General features: G+C 36.3%; 1 protein-coding gene across 1 annotated transcript; it reads right to left on the bottom strand.

Moving 5' to 3' along the window:
• Positions 1-1,280: 1,280 nt before the first annotated feature.
• LOC127864304 (uncharacterized) lies at positions 1,281-2,249 on the bottom strand. Its single transcript, XM_052403971.1, has one exon. It carries the CDS (start codon positions 2,247-2,249, stop codon positions 1,281-1,283), a length of 969 nt encoding a protein of 322 aa, XP_052259931.1.
• Positions 2,250-22,766: the final 20,517 nt, after the last annotated feature.

The following is a 22,766-nucleotide window of genomic DNA, read 5'->3' as shown; positions in this document are numbered from 1 at the left end:
TGCATCAAGACAATCTTGAGTCCTTGGCAAAGGGAACCCATCAGGTTTGACCACCGCATTGAGCTTTCTGTAGTCTACACAGTGTCTGGCAGCTCCAGACTTTTTCCTCACAAAGACAATTGGGCTGGCCCATGGAGACGTGCTTTTCTGTATAACCCCCTTTTTCAGAAGATCATCTATTGCAGATTTCTCCTCTTCTGCGAATGCGAGTGACACGCGTCGTGGCCTCTGCTTGATCGGCTTAGCATCTCAAATGTCAATTGAGTGTTCCGCAACATTGGTAAGGCCTACATCCCATTCGTTCTTCGAAAATGCCTCACCAAATTTGCATAGAAGAGCTGCGACAGAACGCTGTTGTTCTTGGCTCTTGTCATCAACAGATTTTTCATAAAGGTCTTTTAGATGATCCGGTATTGGTTGATCCATAAACTGATGCAGTTTTGTTTGCGTACTGCTTACTTCAAAAACATTTCTCAATTGGCCATGTTTTTGCTTTACTTTTTCAGGTTCTTCTTCAGCGATGACGCTTACAATTCTTTTAATCAGCTCCTCTCTACCGACATCAGCTTTCTGCCTCAAGGTAACTTCAACATCCATCGGGTTCAAGACCCTGACCTTGCATGTCGACAGTTTATTGATATCAACAAGAGTGGAAGCCATGACCAACTTATATTTGTCCTTAAAGTAATTGCTAGGTTGCACTATGTATTCCGCAGCCATTAAGAAATCGTCTGATTCTTCTCTCTCTATGTAAACGTCCAACAGTGCTTCCGTTAATCCAGAGATTTTCACATCATCCGCCACTGTCACTCTTTTGGAGCATTTTCCTCTACCCACTTGAAAAACCGGGATCTCCTTACCATCTAACACGATCTTATTTTGGCTTAAAATGATGTCAGCCGGTCCCTGACCGCTACCCATCAGTATATCATATCCAAGTAGGGCTTCATCCTCGATGTCTGCCACAATCACTTCTTTGATAAGTTTGTGTGGCCCAAGTGATATTTCAAAACTCCCCTTTCCCACCTCAGGCACAGGAACACCCCCTGCACCTACTAAATATGCAGACCGCACCAACTTTTGCTGCATGGTACTAGGTAGTTTGTCAAATGCCTTACTGGATATTACAGTTCGAGATGCCCGAGTATCCGCTGTAAAGATCAACTCCATCCCGTTAACCGTTCCATGAACGTATACTCTATCTGCTAATGACCGCCTTAAGTCTATCAATGCTTCCCTTGGAGCTCCTTGCTCCTTTGTTATCTCCTTTGTTCGGCCTTCTACATGTTTTTGGACCTCCCCTTGGCCAACAGGGCTGGTCCCTTGAAGTTTAAAGGTTCCTGCCTGTGTGTTTCTTGAGTACTTGCCTTTTGTTCTATTTTGTTGTCATCCTTCTCCGGACATTCACGCGCAAAATGTCCAAGCTTGTGACAGCTAAAACATTCAACACCAGCCTTCTTCAGCTGATGCCCCTTATTATAAGCAGGTTGTTTATGCTCCAAATTATCGACGCGCTTTAGTATTTCGTTTAAGAGCTCAGTTTGATCAACATGTTTATTTGTATTTTGCGCAACTCTGTTGAAGTGCCTTTTGTCCTTCATGACTGTTTCGGTATGTGTTTTAGATGAGCCCCGTTGAGAGAACTGATCTTCTCGCACTACCCGAGCAAACGTCCTGCGGCGTTCTGAGTCTTGAGACTTTCTCACTTCGCTTAATGTAACGGCATAGTACACGGCCTCGTCAAGAGTCGATGGATCCTTGTGAAATTCAATTTCAAACCGTGCCTCCTCGTCACGTAACCCATCTAAAAATCTTCGCACAAGATCTTTATCCCTGGTCTTTTTATCCCGACGTGCATGTGCCCTGTCATATAATTCTCGCATATTGGCAGCATATTCTTCAACTGACTCCCCTTGCCGTTGATACCTGTGTGCAAACTTTGAAGCAAATGACTTCGCTGTTTCGATGACTCTGAAGCGGCTATTTAGCTCACCAATCAGTATATTATAATTGTGCATCACATCTTGAGGGAGTTGAGTGAAGACAAATTGTGCTGCTTGACCTTCCAACCGAGGTAATAGCTGGTCTATTCTTGTGTCATCATCCCATCCGTAACGCATACCTATTGCCTCAAACCTCGATATCCAAACCTGCCAAACTTCCTTTTCTGTGAATGGGGATATCTTCACATGCTCTGGGTTCACTGTTCTGTATCCGTGCCGTTGATACTGACCTATACCACATGGCATTTGGCGATTCCAGCGACCTTGTATTTGACCTTGGTTGCACCGTTGGTCATATGGAACTCATCTATTCTGATTTCTGTCTCCATATGACCCATCAGCCCTCCCATAGAAAGTCTCGCCCCATACCAGCATCGACAGGTACAGTGTTGGAGCGACCTTCCATAAGAGAGTGTTGTCCAGGGGGCTGTAAATTATTCTCACAATATTCTTGTGATTGGATTTATTCTGCTTATTTTCTTTCATGCACAGAAGCTCTTTGACCGAGTCCTTGATAATAAGCGTCAAGCTGTCTATTTTCTCTTTGCTACATTGACTTGGACAGTTGGTTTCTCCTGATGCAGGATGATCACTATCGCCAGACGCTTGCGACACAATGTCCAATTCGGAACAATTATTTCCAAACGATAAATTTTCACTACAAAGTTGTTTCTCCGCTTCACAATACCTTCTGTCCCCAGCAGTCCTGAAAACAATTTTACGATCACAATCGTCATCCATGGTTGTTGCACCAGACTAGGTCCGGATCACTGGATCTGTTGTAGTTTTAAAAACAGATCCCACTTCTGACTCCAAAAGATGTTGCGAGTCGGCCTTGACCTTCGCCTTCAGAGGTGACTGGTCTTTGTCAGGCTTGGCCTTCGCCTTCAGGGATGACTGGCCTTCGTCATCCGTTAGTACTTTTTAGTGATTGTGAATTTTTTGTGTGTGTAATTATGAGCGAGTGAGTGATTGCTGTTGTTAATGACTCCAACTTAAAGGATTAAAGACGACAAAGAGTTTGAAAACAGTTAAGATTTTTATTGTAGAAAACTCGTTAAGATATAGCGATAATAGTATAATAAAACCTTTACACAGTTTAGTGAAGTGTAGCCTATCAAAACGTACTATTATTGAAAAGAGACTAACTGGCTCAAAGTGCGTTACAGATATTCAAATATATTCAATTCATTAAAATATATTATAATATATTTATTTACTTAATAGTGTTTATATATCTATCTATAAGTTACTAAGTAAATAATAAGTTTGAAATACGCGCACCTGTTTGCTAAGTTTTAATTAAGAAGTTCTAGTTAAAAAAAAAACCGAGATGGAGTTCAGGCTCTTTTAGAAATCTTGGAGTCCCGAATGAACGTGCTCGGGCTATTTATACTCGTCACGGTGCCACATTGTGGCATGCCACATGCCACACACCCCAATGTGGCACCACACTGTGTCGCGCCACAATTTTTGTGGAACGCCACAGCTCCTGTGGCATGACGAAGCAAATCGATACTAATGTGGCAGCTAGGTGCGCGTCGTTTACAATAGCATATCAAAGGCCAATGTATTATTTTCTCGTAAAAACAACATGTTTACAAATAAATGGGTTCAAATTACACATGATAAATTAATTTAACGTTTTGAAGACGAACCTCAACTCGTTTTCGGAAGAAAAACATACTTTCGCTACTTAGCCGATACTGACATTTCAAACAAGATGGCTGCCACGAAAATGTTGGAAAGAACGCTAAGACAATATTAACAAATTACATCATCACAAAGTATTTTAAATGAACCCTGCTGCACTGTTATGTAGATAAGTATGCATTGTGTTGAAAAAATACTAACATTTTACAACAAAATCGTCCATGAGTTTGGAATCGAGCGTAACATAGTTCAAGAAAAAATGCATGGATACGAAGATCCATTACATAGCTTAAAGATATATGATAGTGGAAATACAACAGGCAAACCTAAATATAACTGGCAAACATATGCATTAAGTATGTTGTTTCGTGATAATTAGGAAACGACTACATAATTCTTGTGGTTCAGCCAGTGGAAACCAACATAAGTAAGTATAAAAGACTCAACAACAGAGTTTCAACTCAAGTCAATACAAGGTAAGTGATTTTGATCATGTTAAATTTAATAATGCTTGTTTGAGTTTTCACTGTCGTCATATTTGAGTTTCCACTCTCAACAATATTGATATAGAATATTGCAAAATACGCTGAAATCACTGATGAAACATTGTTTTTATCCAAGTTTGATCGTGAAAAACTAAAATATTAACATTATAATAGGGATTCCCAGTATGAATGCATAGTGCATATTTGCACAAGCACGATCAGGTACCGAAATCCCCGCTGTAAAGATCTGTCAAAAAGTGTCAAGTGTCAAAAAATCATCTGGGGCTATTTTAATATTATAAAGCAGCGGTACACTCAAAAACTTAACAGCAATATCCCACTTCTGTTGAAAAATATTGACTTATAGCGGGGATTTCGGTAATTCTACATTCGCCTAGCAGAGTTGTCGTTCGTGTTTCAACATTCAACAATGGCCGCCCCCCATGAGAGTCTCGTGTCAAAACTTTGTTACAGCATAAATTGGCTTGTTTCGCTATTTAGAAGCTGTCATTTATGATATATGAATTATTTATTCACTAAATCTCCGCTTATGACAATAGATGGAATTCGAAGGATATATACTCGATATGAATCAAGGACTTTCTGGATCGTAACAGCTTGACACGGCAAAACTGGCATACTGGGATTTTTAGTTATCATTTTAAGTCACATTTTGCTTTATAAATTGTATTCGAGCATTTTGCGACTTATTGAATGACTATGATACCCGATATCAACATTTCATCGGGGATTTGCAGATCACCAAGCTGTCCTGAAATTCAACATTGATTTCAAACTCTTTCCTGGTAGCAACCACCACATATTGTTAATTGTACCATATTAAATGGCAAATTATACATTTTCTTAAATGATTAATGAATACTAATAAGAAAATGTACACTTTGTACCCTATAAGTAAAAGAGTAAATGTTTAAATAAAGAATAAAAAATTGCAAAATTCAGGGGAGATAATAAATGGATATACATTTTTGAAAGAAAATCTATACCCACATGAAAAAGTACTATATATTTGTTTATATTACAGAATTAAATATTGCTTAATAATATTTTCTATATATCAAACATTTCACACAGAGAAGGAAACCCGGTTGGCTGCAACAGTGCTGTATACGAGTTCTTTACATCTTACACCTTCTGGATTGCACGCTGTGATGAATTGAAATGCACATTTTTTTATGATAATAATGAAAAATATTGTGTATATTTTTGCAAAAGAATAACCTCATCAAGATAAATATTATGTTATAATATAATAATTTAAGGTGAAAAATTGTGTTATGAGTATTTAATTTATTATACCTCCACAGTGTAATTTCATGACATGAAAGTTCATGGATGTGACATTTTATGACAAACTTATTTTTCAAATAAATGGTTATATATGTACAATAAATAGCACATGCTAATCAGGGAAGACACTTTCCGCTTTTATTGTGTTTTTCGTTTAAGGATGTCTCTCCTTAGCAAAAATACAGTTTTGGTAGAAAGTGTCGTGCCTGACGAACCTGTGCGGACTCACAGGCTAATCTGGCAGAACACTTTATGTACATGCATTAAAGTCCATTTTTCCAGAGTGACGCTCATGTAAATTCATCGTTTAAAATGATTACAATGTGTAGATAATTAAAAAATTGGGACTGTGAAGATACTTATCTAAATATATGAACATAACAAACAATGCTATGCTATATGTATTATAAATACATTAAATATATCAATAATACCTCATTTGTCTACACTGTTTTCTTATTCTCGGATCACCATAGGATGGAAATCAGATAAGAATCCTTAAATGGAGATAAATATTAAATAATACATGGTTTTACTTTATCCCACAGTACTGCTGCATTATCTATGATGGCAAATATTGGAGATGAAATAAATATTCAATACGTTTCGATTCATTTAAATACAATGATAGAAATGAAATATGTATAAGCAATAGTATATCATTACCAAATACATGTATTTGCGAACAATGAAATTCAAAAACAACCATTACCTTATTTTCATTATTAAACAAATTGAGCTTTTAGTTAAACATTTGTTGATGATAATTAAAAAGCATGAAAAAGGCATTTATACAATGTGGATGTGAAAAATGTTTATCCATTTCAGTGCTTAATTTCTTCAATGACAACACAATACTGATGTTATTGCTGTGTGTTGATGAAAATGATGTGAATATTGATGGAGTCTTATAACTTGGATGATGGCTTACATATGATTGCAATTTGCACCTCCTTCCACTGACATTCTATGTAAAATATAACCTCAAAGCACAGACATGTGAAGCAATATATAATTTGTTATAAAAATGAATGGCATTTACAAGTTGCTTCCTTTAGCATTCTTCAATAGTTTTGCCATGTTGATGCACACGGCAATATTATACATTTTTCAAAATAAAAATCGAATGCGATGATTGTTTTGTTCAAAATCATTTAACATTCGAATTTATTTCACTGTGTACATTGTAGAAGATTCATATTGAGCAATTAATTTCACAACCTTTATACACTTCAAGTATCAACTATTATCTTCAAATCACCAGATTTAATTTCCTTTAAATTAAACGCATATATTGTACTGTCATTTTCATATTTAACATTATACCACTCATTGAAGCCTGGTACAACTGATATAACAATACCTCTATATTTTACACCATCTGAAAAGAAATGTTCAATATGTTTATCAACCAATAAAGGAACATCTGTACTTAATTTCTCATGTGTTGGTTCAGCAAGAGTGTCTTGTATGAGAGACAATAAATTTCGTTTCAATTCTTCTATGCTTAATTTAACATATCTTCCACTATTATTTTTTAATGTTAAATTGTAGATTTTCTTATTTAAATGTTTTTGCTTCAGTACATTCTTGCGAAAGCGCAGTTGTGACTGTAATGCATTGCGTTGCTCACTGTCTGAACTAAATACATTTAACCCTTCATTCATTTGCTCTGCACTTTGCCAAAGTCCATAGAAGCATAACTCCTTTGTCATTGTCTCTAAACTAACTAACCGTTTTCTTTCTTGTTCCTCCACTTTGTTTTCCTAATCTACATTACTTCCAACCGCTTTTCCTCAATATTATTCAACCTTGCGTGAAATTACCTCCTAATCAATTTACCTTCCTTCCTGCACTCTTCAAGCAATTTTTCCTTTTCTTCAAATGGAAGTACTGCTAACCACTTACGATTTTTTTTGTGTGAATAGAGTTAATATGATTCATTCGTCAGAAGTGTTGAATTGGGTCTATACCTAAGTAGTTGATCAAGTTGGCCAAAGATAAATTCAGGCAGCTTGTTGTGCTATCTGGCTGAGCGAGTTTCATCTCTTTGCTGATCTAAATGCTCAAAAATGTTCCTCCTGGGAGATGATCTGCTACCATTCTGTAAAGCAACTCGTGAATGCTAAGGAACAGTGCTTGGAGCATTGGACACAAAATATCGGACAAATCTCCATCATCTGTTAACAAACACTGTGTTAACACGTCATAACATAACACAGTATGAAATGGACTTTCATACCCTGTTACAAAATTACAATTTTTTTCTACAGCATGTGCCCCTTGAAGCAAAAAATCTACAAGTTGTTTGTAGTTGTCATTCATGTCTAGTATGTGGCCACAATCTTCCAGTAATTTCCATAGAGGGCCCGTAATTAACTTCGATATGAGACTAAATGCTTTCAGACCTGTTCGATAAAGTTTGTCTTTAATGTCATCTGCCACTGCTTTGAGTAAATCATTTGTAGTTCCGTGAATCTTTTCAAGGAAATAGCTCGCTATGTTTCTGTGCAAATACAGACTCAAGGCAGAACTAAAAACCAGATTAAATCTGTTATGTTTATATCTAACAATAATTTTTTTCGTTTATACTATTTAAAAATGTCTGCCAAGCTAAACTAACTCCGTTTTTTTCATCTTGTCCCACTGCAAATGTTTTGGATGCTGTTCCAATCAATCTTAAAGTTTAATTTTAGTTCTGGCTTCAGAGCTGATCCAATTTCCTTGCCACTTAAAAAAATTCTTTCAAATGTTTTCATGGTGTTTTCACAAACATCAGCTATTCCTACCAAAAGATGTAATCCACAAAAAAAATATTCATATGCGAAACTTTAACCCGTTCCTCTTCACACAAATCTGTCCATCCTGAAATAACTGTTGGCAAAATGTCATTTCTATAATCTGCCAACAATTTATTAAAGTTTTTTTCTTTGGAAGCTCTGTCAGACATGGTATCTCTAATATTTGCAAGTAATTTATTACCACTTTGAACTCATTATTTTTTTCTTTTTCATGCCAGTAATTTGATATGTCATTTAGAATTTCTTTGAAAGTGTCTAGTGTGCTTTGGCAACTTTTATCTACCATTTTCCTTAAACCTATAAGATAAGAATTGTCTTCATTATCAGTTACAAGATATGTCTATACACATTTACCAAACTTTCTTGTCTCATCTGTATAAAGAGTTGTTTCCATTTCCTTTGTTACTTTTGAAGCAATGTGTTTATGAGCCAGGGCAATTTTACTGTCCACAAAACGATTAACAGTTGATGGTGCTGGTACTCTAGATACAGTTTTTCCACATAATAATGCTACAGTTCTTATAACTTCACCTACTTTTTCAGACGGCACTTTAAGGTCAGTCAAATTCATCACACACTCAACCGTTGCCATACTGTAAGTTTGAGAAATGGTGTCAAATAGTTCTAGTTCAATTTTTGTAGAGTCACTCTGCAGAGACTGTAAATAGTCATTACTGGCCTTTGCTTCTTTTAATTCTTTTTCATTGTTTTTAGCTTTCATTATAATTTCATTATTTGCAAACAGCTGAACTTTCAAACGTTCTATTTCATTATCTTTCACTTTCAATTTCCAATCATAATGATTTTCTGTGAATTTCAAATCCTTTAATCTTGATTGTATCTCATTAGATTTAAATTTGTATTTTACTAATGAAGCTTTAAACAGCTTCATATTCCTTTTTATCTGTTTGATTTCATGTTCATTGTCCTTTAATTTTTTCTCTGCATTTTCAAGCTTTGTATGCTTAACACTTAATTTTATTTCTGTCCTTTCAAGTTTCCTTTTTATCTGTTTAGAGCTTTCTCTTACTTTAATGGCAGCTTGACTACGCTCATTTAATGTATATTTGGTAGATTGTAACTGATTGAATGTTTCTTCTAATTTTAAATGTTCTGCACTGCCATTGTATTCAATAAAAGAATTATCAAAAATTGTATTTGTTGGAATCACAAAAATCTTACTCAAATATTCTCCTTTAGAAATACTACTCATTCGTTTAATCTTCAATGACTGAATTATTTTGCATATTTTACTTAAAAATGCATTCTCATTTATTTGTTCTAATGATTGTCCTGATAATTGAGAAAGCCATTTACAAACATTAATTTTAACAGTGACATTATTTTGCAATGCAAAATTATTTAAATCTAAAGCTAGCCCGATACACACATTTCCAGAATCTAATTTTATTAAAGGCACATTTGATATTAAGTTATCTAATCTGATGTTATTTTTCTCAAGGAAATTCATTTCCCCAAAACTGGTACTTGAATGAAAGTCTGTGTAAATTTTTCACACGTACACTACTCAACAAGGTTATGGATGTAAATCTGTCCGCTGTTCAATTGTATTGGCCCAGTTGAAGCTGTCTGTGTAGCAGCATCCACAATGGAAGTAATTTTTAAATTTTTTGCCTTGGGTTGATAAGCTTCAAGTGCTTCAGACACTAATTGAAGGTTGTTTTCCAGTGCTTCTGTACCTAACTGGAGACTGTGAGATTCATTGATCACATATGTATAAAACTCCTCAAGGCTTATTTGAATTTCTGTGTCCTGTGATGAAAACGTTAAGCTTAAACTGTTTTCAACATTTAAACCATCAGCATGACTTACATAACTTGATGAAGACTGCAGGCATTCTGCAACTTTGCTGTTTTCTTTAATTGATAACTCTTCTTCGGAGTCCGATGTGGCCAGCGTAGCAGAGGAACAATCAATAAATATAAATATTTTTGTTAAACTGTTGATGTATTCCAATCATACTGTATATGAATATTGCTTTATTTATTTAGATATTTATATAATATATCAAATTAGTATGCTTTTCATAATAAACATGTATTGACTTTATAGTATGTAATGTAAACAAGGGCTATTTGTAAAACATGCATGCCCCCATATGGGCTGTCAGTTGTAGTGGCAGCCCTTGTGTAAATACGTTTTTTTCACTGTGATCGTGACCTTTGACCTTGTGACCTGAAAATCAATAGGGGTCATCTGCGAGTCATGATCAATGTACCTATGAAGTTTCACGATCCTAGGCATAAGTGTTCTTGAGTCATCCGGAAACCATCTGGTGGACGGACGTACGGACGGACATGCGGATGGACTGACATGTGCAAATCAATTTTCCCCTCTCTTCTTCGAAGGGGGCATAAAAAGCACCACGATGATCACCTATGTGTTAAATACATCTAAGTGTGTTGTGTGATGCATAAACATGATTAAACCACAACGTCAGGCTGTTAATGGTTTAGTTTTTAGCCTCAGAATATATACTTATATGAATTTCACACTTAATGTTAAAATATTGTGGAGATTAATATTGTGAATTTTAATGAAATTAATTACTAACAATTAACACCATATACTATATTAAAATCAAGTGAATTACACTCAAAAATTGTGTTTTATTTTAATATAAAGAATATTTGAAAATACATGTGAGTTTTAATTATGTTTGAATATTATGTAAAACAAGATGTAATAACCGTATGATAATTTCAGCAAGCAGAGAATGACATTGTCACCTAGTGACACATGGGAAGTATTGATACAAATAGCTTCTGTATATTTAAGGTAGCGTTTGATGACAATGATGCTATTGATACGCAAATAATTGGGTTGTAAATTGATATGAAATTAAATATAATTGATTAATTTAAAAAATAATCAAGACCTGTCACCATAGGATGACATATGCCCCTGCAAAACGATTTTTCCACATTTTTTCCAACATTTTACAAAATCTAAACGAATTTTTTCCGCAAATTTTTCAAAACCTAAACGCAAAAGTATGACAGAAGGACAAACAGACAAACGGAAATGCAATCACTAGATGCCCACCTTCGGGGGCATACAAATGTAGTCTTGTTCAAAATCACTTGACGACTTTTTAACTTGTGTGCCTTTACCATGACTTACAAAATATCCTAATGGTGACTGGGACCATTCAACTTCCTGACCACATTCATCCAGAGGTGGCTGTGTTTCTGTGTCAGGTGGCGGCTGTGTTTCTGTGTCAGATGGCGGCAAAGTTTCATCCGAATCTGTAATCTTTATAAAAAAGTTTTATAACACTGTAATAAATGTATTAAAACACATTTATTTATTTATAGTTATTAGTTGTATACAGTTACTTTAAACAGTATGATAATGTGTATGATATTTTATTTAAAATACAAACAAGTTATTGTTTCATGTCAAACACAAATAGGTCAATGCGTTAAATAATTTCCTTTCAACTTAAATATTATAAGTGCCATATGTATTAATGTCATGATCAAATCAATATCTTATTTGCTAATTTAATTAAATTAGTAATCTTATATCTTTTGAAGAATATAAAATAATTATACCTAACAAAAAGATGTACTGCATAAATTGCATTGCTTTTAAAACATAGCACTTATATAAATTGTTGAAATATTTATGAAACGATTTTCTCGAATAATCCTTGCTTTCCCCTTGCTTGCCAGTGTTTGTACCTCGATAACTGCATCAATCCCATCAGTTCCTTCATAATCATAATCGTACAGGTCTTCACTCATAGTTCATTAGTGACTGTGCAATATATAAAATATACAAAATGTCATTTAATAGGTACGACTTTCTGTGTCAATGTTATTTTCCATAATTATGTAAAATAAGTTAAAATTGGTACGAATGAAGTTGGGTACAAATTTTAAAATTTTGTTTCATATATTAAACAGTTATATTCGATTGCTATCCTTAATGTTTACACAAAAACAAGTTCAATGGGTTCAAATTAAATAAAAACAAGAATATCAGTTGTAAGTATTAAAATTATTTTATTAAACAAACCAATAAACTTCTCGCGTGTTGCAGCCAAGTTGTTGTTGTTGTTTGTTTACAATATAACAGTTACCTCCCTTGTATTTTACCTGGTAGTTATAAAACAAGAAACATAACATATACGTGCAAAATATTTCATGTTTATATTTTTGTATGTAAATTATACATTTGTCTTATAAATAAACCCATTAAATACAAAGAATTCGTAATATAACAAATAAATGATTTACAATGAAAACTTACCATAAAAATCGGCAAAGAAATCAACGCGATCGCGAAATATTTTGGTCAAATTCTTCAAGTATGTTCATCGTTCTATCAAATCCATGTACTTTTTATTTGCTAAAAAAACGTTTTCAACGATTAATTGACGCGTATTTCGGCGACCTACAGTGGGGTCAGTTTTCGGGAATATACAAAAAACTTATCTCCCCTGAATTACATAGGTGCGGCGGTTGCTATAACTAGTTTGTACTCTTTCTTCTAAAGGCGATGCTAGGTGGCGTGAGAGATGTTGCACTTCCATTATTGTTCGATTGTTCATTGTCGGCTCGGGTACTACGTACATGTACCCCGGGAACTCTTAAGTATACTTACATGCATCCCGGGTACGGTAAATTTACTAAAATGTACCCGGTAAATTGAACCCTAAATCAGTCGTTGTCGTTTAATTTTTGTATTAATTATGTATACACATTTATGTCAATTTTCTCTAGAATGGCCTCTATATTATCGGAACACATACTCAAAAATCATGTTGATGCAGTGTTTTTTGAAGAGGAGTTTGTTTTAGATAATCGGTTGCGCGTTTTTTCGACATCGGATTTTGGGCGCGAATACAACTCGGGTACAGTCTAATATGGACCGAGTACAATTACGTATATTTACCGTACCTAGGGTACATGTAAGTATACTTAAGAGTACCCGGGGTACATGTAAGTATACTTAAGAGTACCAGGGGTTCATGTAAGAAGTACCAGAGCCGACAATGACCAATCAAGCTCCATTATCTCTCATGAACCGACTCAAAAAACCGAGTCAGCAATATTTGACTTAATTTTATGTTTGGTTGCTCTCGAGAGATCGAACAATTTCAGAATCTCCCTAAAAGCCCTACGGGTTTGATCCTCAGAAGCGACATTGAAAACTAGACAACTGTGTTATCTAAAAGGCTGCTAAACCTGATATACAATGATAATGTGAATTTTCTCTCACATGATGTTCATCAGTTATATTATATAAAAACTCACAGCAGTAGTAAACAACTGAACAATAATTAATGAACGCATCTTTCATTTGTCTTTGACACTTTGATTTTGTCATGGCCTAGATTTAAATATGTGACTTGACTTGACCAGCACTCTTGCAACAGAGCTAAAGTTTAAATGTACCATTGAAGATCACCTAAATCCAGATTTGCTATTATAGAAGTATGGAAAGTTTTAAGGGTGTGACAAGTAAGCAAAAAATTGGTCATTACCCAGAGGCCACAACTGATCTACGACTGTTTTAAAACAAGAAAAATAAGTGCCTGATTTAGATTTCCTTACATAGTTCAATAAAATCTAATTTCAGAAGCCTGGTAACAGTTTAACGGTAATGTTACCAATGTGTCAGACCAGGGTCTTGGTTTTGAAATCTAGGACATGCATGGTCATTTCTTCATGAAATCTGGACAAAAAATTGTATTTTAAGTCCTTATTTGACCTGGCTATAGTTCTCAGATTATTATAAGCTCAATCAGTATAGTTATATCATTATTTATGCTTTGTGTATTGTAAACATATACACAATCATGCAGTTAAATGATAGCAATTAATAATATCAAAGCTACCCATACTATAAAGGTCATTGACAAAGCCTGTGGTAAAAATGTGAACACATTGAGTGTAATCGCCCTCTCGTGCCAGCAAAAACAACATGTTGACAGGTTGTCATTTTTGACAGTTCTACTTTCACTTTCATTTTGTGATATCAAACTATTAACAATTATGTGGCTGAGAAAATATCGCCATTGCTTTTTATGCCCCCGGTAGGGTGGCCTATAGCAGTTGAACTGTCCGTTAGTCAGTCAGTCAGTGTGTCAGTCCGTCCGTCCGTCCGTCCGAAAACTTTAACGGCCATAACTTTTTCAATATTAAACATAGCAACTTGATATTTGGCATACATGTGCATCTCATGGAGCTGCACATTTTCAGTTGTGAAAGGTGAAGGTAGAGGTCATCCTTCAAGGTCAAATGTCAAATATAAAGCGTCCGTCCGTCCGAAAACTTTAACATTGGTCATAACTTTTTCAATATTGAAGACAGCAACATGATATTTGGCATTCATGTGTATCTCATGGAGCTGAACAATTTGATTGGTGATAGGTCAAGGTCATCTTTCAAGGTCAAATGTGAAATAAATTTTGCAATATTGAAGATACCAACTCTATATTAGGCATGCGTGCGTATCTCATGGAGCTGCACATTTTGAGTGGTGAAAGGTCAAGGTCATCCTTTAAGGTCATAGGTAAAATATATGGCTTCAAAGCTGCGCAGCAGGGGGCATTGTGTTTCACAAACACAGCTCTTGTTTAGTATATTTTCTTCACATTTCTTCAAAAAACGTACATCAATATACAATTCTCTTCGTTAATTCAAACAATCCTGACAGACCTGTGTACATATTTCGCTTACATTTTGACGCGCGTGGGTAGGACCGCATTACCGCTTCCGAAATGTGTATTCATACTATTGCCTTCGAGGGACTTATCTGATGTTTGACGGAGAGAGCCGAAAATGTGCGATTGTGGGTCAAGTTCCCCACAGGTACTACTTTCCCGTTCCGCAATTTTTTTTCCGTACCTAAAATTTTTCGTGCCCAATTTTTTTTTTCGTACCCAAATTTGTTTTCGTACCCAATTTTTTTCTCAAAATGTTTGTACCAATTTTTTGTTCGTACTTACATACACAATTGTGGTGATTGTGGTGATGTAGATAAACTTAACTTGATGATTTTATATCCATCCTCGCAAAAGCATCGTCACACCAGTACTGTCAGTACTTTGATTTTGTTCTGCAATGGTGCAAAAAGATCCAACTGAGGTTGATCCCACAGATTGCAAATTTTCCAAACCACTGAACTGTTCAGAGACCATTGTGATGGACTTGTTCTGTATCTACTTGCTCTCTGCTCGGAAATTTTGAGACCTCAAAATGTGAACGCGTTCAAATAGATTTTGTGAAGTTCCATAGTTAGATGGCACAACTGGACATACTGTGTCCCCTCCCCTGACAATTAATACATTGCCAAACAGTGATACTGTCCGATCTGATCAGTACATTCTGACTCTTCAAGCGTGATAGAAAATTCCTTAAATATAAAATCACTGCCTTCATCTCCAGACAATTGATATGCATCCTTTTGTCTTGAACAGACCACTGACCCTGGCAATTGACATTGTTTACATGACCACCCCACCTCCACTTCTTACTTGCATCGGTGGTTAGAGTGGAAAATATATTTTGATGAAAGATCTGCCCTTGGCAATGTTCTTATCCTTGAACCATTAAGCAAATGCTGAGCAAGCTGTTGAGAAACGTTCACTATAAAGTTCATAGACATGAACTTTGGATTCCAGTGCTCCAAAAGATGAAGTTGTATAGGTGTCATGAACAATTTTCATTGGGTTCTAGACACGAGGATATCATACCCAGAAGAACCATGTAATCTCTGGCCTTTAAATTTCCCATTATAATTTTGGTCACAGCCAATTTTAAGCTTTTTTGTCTAACTTGAGTGGGAAAAACAAGACCCTCCTGTAGACTGAACAGGCTTCCTAAATATATCACTATCTGACATGGGCTAAATGAGATTTCTCTATCTTTACAATCCAACCTAGTTGAAAAAAGAGGTTGAGAGCTGTGGATACGTATTCTAACAAAATAGCGCGAATTTTGTTTAGTTTACGAATGTCCTGTGAGCTGTTTAGGGACCAAAACAGAGAGCCCGAAACTGATAAGCTACTCCGTGGAAACAAAATCTTAGATACTTGCGATGACTTTTGTGTATCATGATATGGTTATACGCATCTTTTAGATCTATCGTCACAGCCTAATCTCCTATTTCGACTAAGTTCAAGACTTGAGCAATCGTTTCCATTTTGAAGTGCTTTTTTCTGAGATACCGGTTTAGAGATTTTAGATTGACTACAGGCCCATTCTGTTTTGACACTAGGAACAGCGTTATGTAGAAACCTTTGTCTATTTTAGATTGAGGAACTTTTTCTATTATATTGTTTTCGAAAAGGGTATGTATTTCTTTTAGAATTAAACAGTGATCTTTTGGGGGAACTACTGTATGTGTTATGCCCTTGAAAATGGGAATTTGACTTAATTCCAGCTTGTGAACCTACTCTATAATGTCCAAAACCCATTGGTCTGAAGTTATCTTTTGCCATTCCCTTAAAAATGAGTCAATCTCCCTCCAACAGGTATCTCCGATTTGTTTATCCGTATACTTACCATGTCATTTGTCTGTGGGTTTTTCAGTTTTTCCACGCCTATATGACTGCCCCTGTCGTCGTGGGATCTAGGCCTAGACGGGTCTTCAAAACGATTCCTGTACTGGTCCTTTGGAATAAGAAAATTATTACAATTGGTTCCAGAGGTCTGGGGAGTTGTGAATGTTGCTGGTTTTACATATGACTCAAAACGTGGTCATTTCGCGGTGTCAAAATCCGATGGAAATTTCCGTTTTGGACGTCTCACATCCGGAATCAAGTCATCGACCTCTTTCTTCTTTTTTTTCTTGCCCTCAACAAAGGCTCAAGTCCAGGCCCAAACACACCTTCACCTGACAAAGGAAAATGGAAAATGGTCATATTGTTCAAATAGCCCAGTATCAGTCATGGCAACTGCTCTCCTGGTAATGTGATAAAAAGCACCTGTCCGTCCAAGCTGGTCAAGCACTTTTGTTGAAATGGCGAACACATCCTTCACCTTTTGCACTATGGCTTCTTTATGCAAGTCCTCGGACTGTACCGAAGTGAGGAGGCTACCAAGGCATTGCTGTAGGTAACATTGCATTTCAATAACCATACTGGCTGCATGCTGACCTTTGTAACAGATCTTGTCCACCATTTTGTATGGCTGTGTAAATAGCACTGTGCCTTTGTTCTTCGCAAAGGATGCCTTTCGCCCATAACATTTTGTAAAGCACCCGTTCGCCAAGTCATCTAAAGACGGCACTTTGAGTGGGTTTTTTTCACATGTTCATGGTCATGGTCAATGTATCTATGAAGTTTCATGATCCTAGGCATAAGCGTTCTTGAGTTATCATCCGGAAACCATTTTACTATTTTGGGTCATCATGACCTTGACCTTTGACCTAGTGACCTGAAAATCAAAAGGGGTCATCTGCGAGTCATGAACAATGTACCTATGAAGTTTCATGATCCTTAGCATAAGCGCTCTTGAGTTATCATCCGCAAACCATCTGGTGGACGGACGGACCGACATGAGCAAAACAATATACCCCCTCTTCTTCAAAAGGAGGGGGGGGGGGGCATAATGAGAAAACTGCCGACCTCCCAGCAGCCATGTTATTCAACTGACAGGAACCATTTTTGAACTCAACTCTCGTATCAAGGAAACAAATGTTCTGAGCAAATTTCACGAAAAGTGGGCCAAAAATGTGACTTCTACTGTGTTCACATGTTTTCACTATATACATATAGAGAAAAATGCCCCGCCCACTGACGGCCAGGTTTTTTCACCGATCCCGACCATTTTCAAACTCGTCCGAGATATCGTTAAAACCAATGTTTTGACCAACTTTCATGATGGTTGGGCAAAAGTTGTGACTTCTAGAGAGTTAACAAGGTTTCTCTATAGCCAAATAGGGAAAGCTGCCACTATATACATATAGAGAAAAATGCCCCGCCCACTGGCGGCCATGTTTTTTCACCGATCTCGACCATTTTCGAACTCGTCCGAGACATCAATTGAACCAATGTTTTGACCAATTTTAATGATAATTGGGCAAACATTGTGACTTCTAGAGTGTTTACAAGGTTTCTCCATAGCCAGATAAGGATAACTGCCCCGCCCACTGGCGGCCATGTTTTTCAACGGATCGGAACCACTTTTGAACTTAACCAAGATATCATAAAGACAAACATTTTTACAAAGTTACATGAATATTGGGCATGAAATGTGACTTCTACAGTGTTTACAAGGTTTTTCTTTTTTTGACCTAGTGACCTAGTTTTTGACCCGGCACAACCCAGGATCGAACTCGGCCGAGATTTCATTGGGACAAAGCTTCTGACCAAGTTTCATGAAGATGGGACAAGAAATGTGGTCTATAGAGTGTTTACGAGCAAATGTTAACGGACGGACATACGACGGACAAAGACCGGTCACAAAAGCTCACCTGAGCAATCAGGTGAGCTAAAAAGAACGATTCGAACTGTTTCACCGAAAAAGAAAAACTGAATAACATGTGTAATAGTCGGAAGTACACCTGCGCATGCGCAGAAAAAACATCAGGTGTATTCTCCGGGTAAACCGGGGAAGTGTAAAATGCGGACTAAGAAAAGGAAATCCTTATAGTAATACCAGGTAAGTATTGTTTGAAACAAAAAGAAATAGCTAGAAATATCAGCTGTGATTCAAAATTCGTCCCAGCTTCCTCGAGACAAGCAAGTTAATTAGTTAGGTGTGCAGGTAAACACTCCGTGTCTTCATATAATGCAGCGTCAGCCTTGGAAGAAACTCATTATCTCCGAAAAACACACGGTGTAATAAAGAAAGATTAGCTAGAGCACACACCAGACAGCTTGGTGATCGGACGTGTTTCTTTAAGTTTGCACACACCAGACAGCTTGGTGATCGGACATGTTTCTTTAAGTTAAGGTCTCCAGTATATATTCGTTAGACTGACTGAATCCGTATTTTTTGATATAAATAGTGTGTGGATTCGGCTAGCGTCTTGTTAAATAGCATAATACATTTTAGTTAACAATTCTTCGATTAATGTGCGTCTTTATTATAATGAACAATTCAGGAATACTCAGTTCTATGCCAAACTCACATTCTGTATCTTCATATTTGACAAATCAAATCACCCTACAATTAATGCACTCGCAGGATATGAAATATATCTTCACCAGAGAATATTTTTACTTTTCATAATTTAGGAAATTAAACAACACATGATAAAAATTGCAAACATGCATACATGACCCGAAAACAGTCATATACTTCTGTTTTGCTAGAAGCTGTCCGTTTTTAGACAAAACATATCTACAACGCTAATGCTACGTTAGAGTTACCGATCGCCAAAATCGCATTTTGCGATTACAATTCTTGGTTGGCGATCACAAATAAGATTTCCCTGACATTGGCGATTGAAAAAATAGACCCTTTTTCAAATTCACTCTCTAAAGTCCTGTTTTATGCCGTATAAATTGCCAGAAACATCGTGTATACATTTTATTACCGAATATACTGAAAATATGAACTTTTTCAAGTGATGTTATATATCAGTCGTGATATTTTAATCAATATAAACTAATACTTGTAAAAATACGGTATTAGAATTTTTATTTTATTTTTCAATCTGGTTGACGGGACCGTTAAAGCCTGCGTCGGACAATTTCATGTCATCTTTAAACAATTAATGTAAACTTGCTTTTAACAATGGTTATTATGATAAGTTTAAGGCAAATGGTACTCAATTAATTACTTCTGGCGAATGACGACAATAACCGATAATAATTTAATGTGGTAACAATTTAATTCCAGAACATGAATCTTTCATCATGTCTATTTATTTATTTAACTTATTTAAACCGTTTTTCTCAAGCCACGTGAAAGACATTTCTGGTACAAGTCCATTTGTACTCATCTACCGCGTTCAACATTCACTATACATGTATAACCCGTGTTTAAAGTGATAATATGGGCATCTAACAGTTTAAATGTGTATATCGCAACCGTTGTTTATTTTTGGTGTTTTCAATTCATATAAACTTATATTTGTTAATGCAGCATCAACATACTTAAACAATATCCCGGAAAGAGAAAAATAATGCATTTGAATATCAACCGTACTTTCGTTTGACAACTGATCACGCATGTACAATGTGAACCAAAATTTAGTTGAAGTGCAGATTCGTTAATACGACACAAAGACACAATCTTGTTTTACGGATCATATCGGCTTACAGGCCTGGGTGAGTCACGTAAAATATCGAATATAAAATATATTTTTAGCGAGGCTGTTTTCGGAGAAAACCCGAGCTATTGTCATAGCCTGCTCATCGTCCGCCGTCCGCCGGCGTCGTGCTAAAACCGTAACATTTGCTCTTAAATCAAAGTGCTTCCGCATTCAACTTTGAAACTTCATATGTAGATGCACCTTGATGAGTTCTACACGCCACAACCATTTTGGGTCACTAGGTCAAAGGTCACGGTCACTGTGATCTCTAAAAAAATAATCTGACAAGCTTTCGCAGCCGAGCGTGGCACCCGTTTTGCGGTGCTGTTTTTATAAACAACTGGTAGCAAGATAAGTTGCAGAGAATTGGTCAGTAACCACTTTTAACTTACTCTTTTGACCTGTTAATTCTTTACAGCTCAATTCAACAGTGAAGAAGAGGGCCTGAACGGCCCAAAGTCGCTCACCTGAGATAACAAGATATTATTGGGACAAATCTTCTGACCACGTTTCACGAAGATTGGAAAATAATTGTATCCTCTAGAGTGTTTACAAGGTTTTCCTACAGCCATATAAGGAAAAATGACCCGCCCCCTGGCGGCCATGTTTTTCAACCAACCGGCATCATTTTTTATGTCATCCAAGATATTATCGGGATGAATCTTCTGACCAAGTTTCACGAAGATCGGGCAGTAAATGTGGCCTCTAGAGTGTTAACAAGATTTAACTATAGCCATATTAGGAAAAATGCCCCGCCCCTTGAAAGCCATTTTTTCAAGCAAACAATTATTTTCATACTCATCCAAGATATCATTGAGACCAATCTTCTGGCCAAATTTCATGAAGATTGGAAATTAAATGCGGCCTCTAGAGTGTTAACAAAGTTTAACTATAGCCATATATAGCCATATAAGGAAAAATGCCCCGCCCCTGGTGGCCATGTTTTTAAAGCAACAAAAACCATTTTCCATGATCGGAAAATAAATGTGACCTCTAGAGTGTTAACAAGGTTGTGGTGGCCATGTTTTTCAACCAACAGGTATCATTTTTGAACTCGTCCAAGATATAATTGGGATGAATCTTCTGACCGAGTTTCATGAAGATCGGACTATAAATGTGGCCTCTAGAGTGTTAACAAGATTTTACTATAGCCTTATATAGCCATATAAGGAAAAATGCGCCGCCCTTGGCAGCCATGTTTTTCAAGCAAACCTAACCATTTTCGATCTCATCCAAGATATAATTAAAACCAATCTTTTGACCAAATTTCATGAAGATTGGACAATAAATGTGGCCTCTAGAGAGTGAACAAGGCAAATGTTGACGTCGCACAACGGACAACGCAAGACGGACGACGGACAAAAGGCGATCACAATAGCTCACCGTGAGCACGTTATGCTCAGGTGAGCTAAAAATGCCAATAATATCACTTTAAATAAGAGAGCGAAATTATTGCTATCACTTGAAAGGTGTAAAACAAAAACAAAACTTAATATAATATAATTTGTAACTTAATAAACATTTTACAATATCGTCAATGAAAACATTTCTGCTTATTTGTATGTTTGTTGCAGCATTAATATGACATTTCTAACATTTACAAACGAATCAAAGGTTATATTTGTATGCTTGCAATTTAATTACAGTAAATTCATCATTTGACATCTTTGCAAGAACTTTGCGATACTTTGCAAGAATTATGCAGCAACTTTGCAAGAACTTTGCAGCAAAGTTACCGCAAACTCCCATATGCAGATGAAGTTTGCAGGAACATGGCAAGAACTTTGCGGATAATTTGCAGCAAACTTTTACCGTGTAAATTAAGTTTGCTGCAAAGTTGCTGCAAATCCATATGCAAATGAAGTTTGCAGCAAAGTTGCCGTTAAGCTCATTTGCATGGTAAAAGTTTGCAAGAAACCATATTTGCTGCAACTTTGCTGCAACTTTGCTACAAATTAGCAAGAACAGTTTGCAGTAGGCCTGTTTTTTCGGTAAGGGTTGTGACCTTGATCTGTGGATTATTAACACACAAATAGATACAAGTCTTATATATATAAATCAGTTCCCTTGCTGTGAGCCTCTTTCAAAGTGAACTCAAACCCGTTTGGAAGTCAACCCTTTTGCTTCATTTATTTTGTAAGCGTAACGGGATCTAATCGGCTGATCTCCTTTTAGTGGCTGGTTTAAGCCAGAAAATGTAACTGTCTTTTCTTTTGACTGCTTGCCCTGGAGCCGTGCTTCTGTATCATAGTAATTATCCCTGAAACAAAGTT

This window comes from Dreissena polymorpha, chromosome 1 (assembly GCF_020536995.1).
Source record: "Dreissena polymorpha isolate Duluth1 chromosome 1, UMN_Dpol_1.0, whole genome shotgun sequence".
Lineage (NCBI taxonomy): Eukaryota > Metazoa > Mollusca > Bivalvia > Myida > Dreissenidae > Dreissena > Dreissena polymorpha.
Note: the sequence above shows the minus strand (reverse complement) of the source record. Positions and strands in the feature narration are given on the sequence as shown.

Excerpts from the sequence above, each read along its gene's own strand:
- LOC127864304 (XM_052403971.1), bottom strand. The coding sequence starts at position 2,249 with ATGCCATGTGGTATAGGTCAGTATCAACGGCACGGATACAGAACAGTG.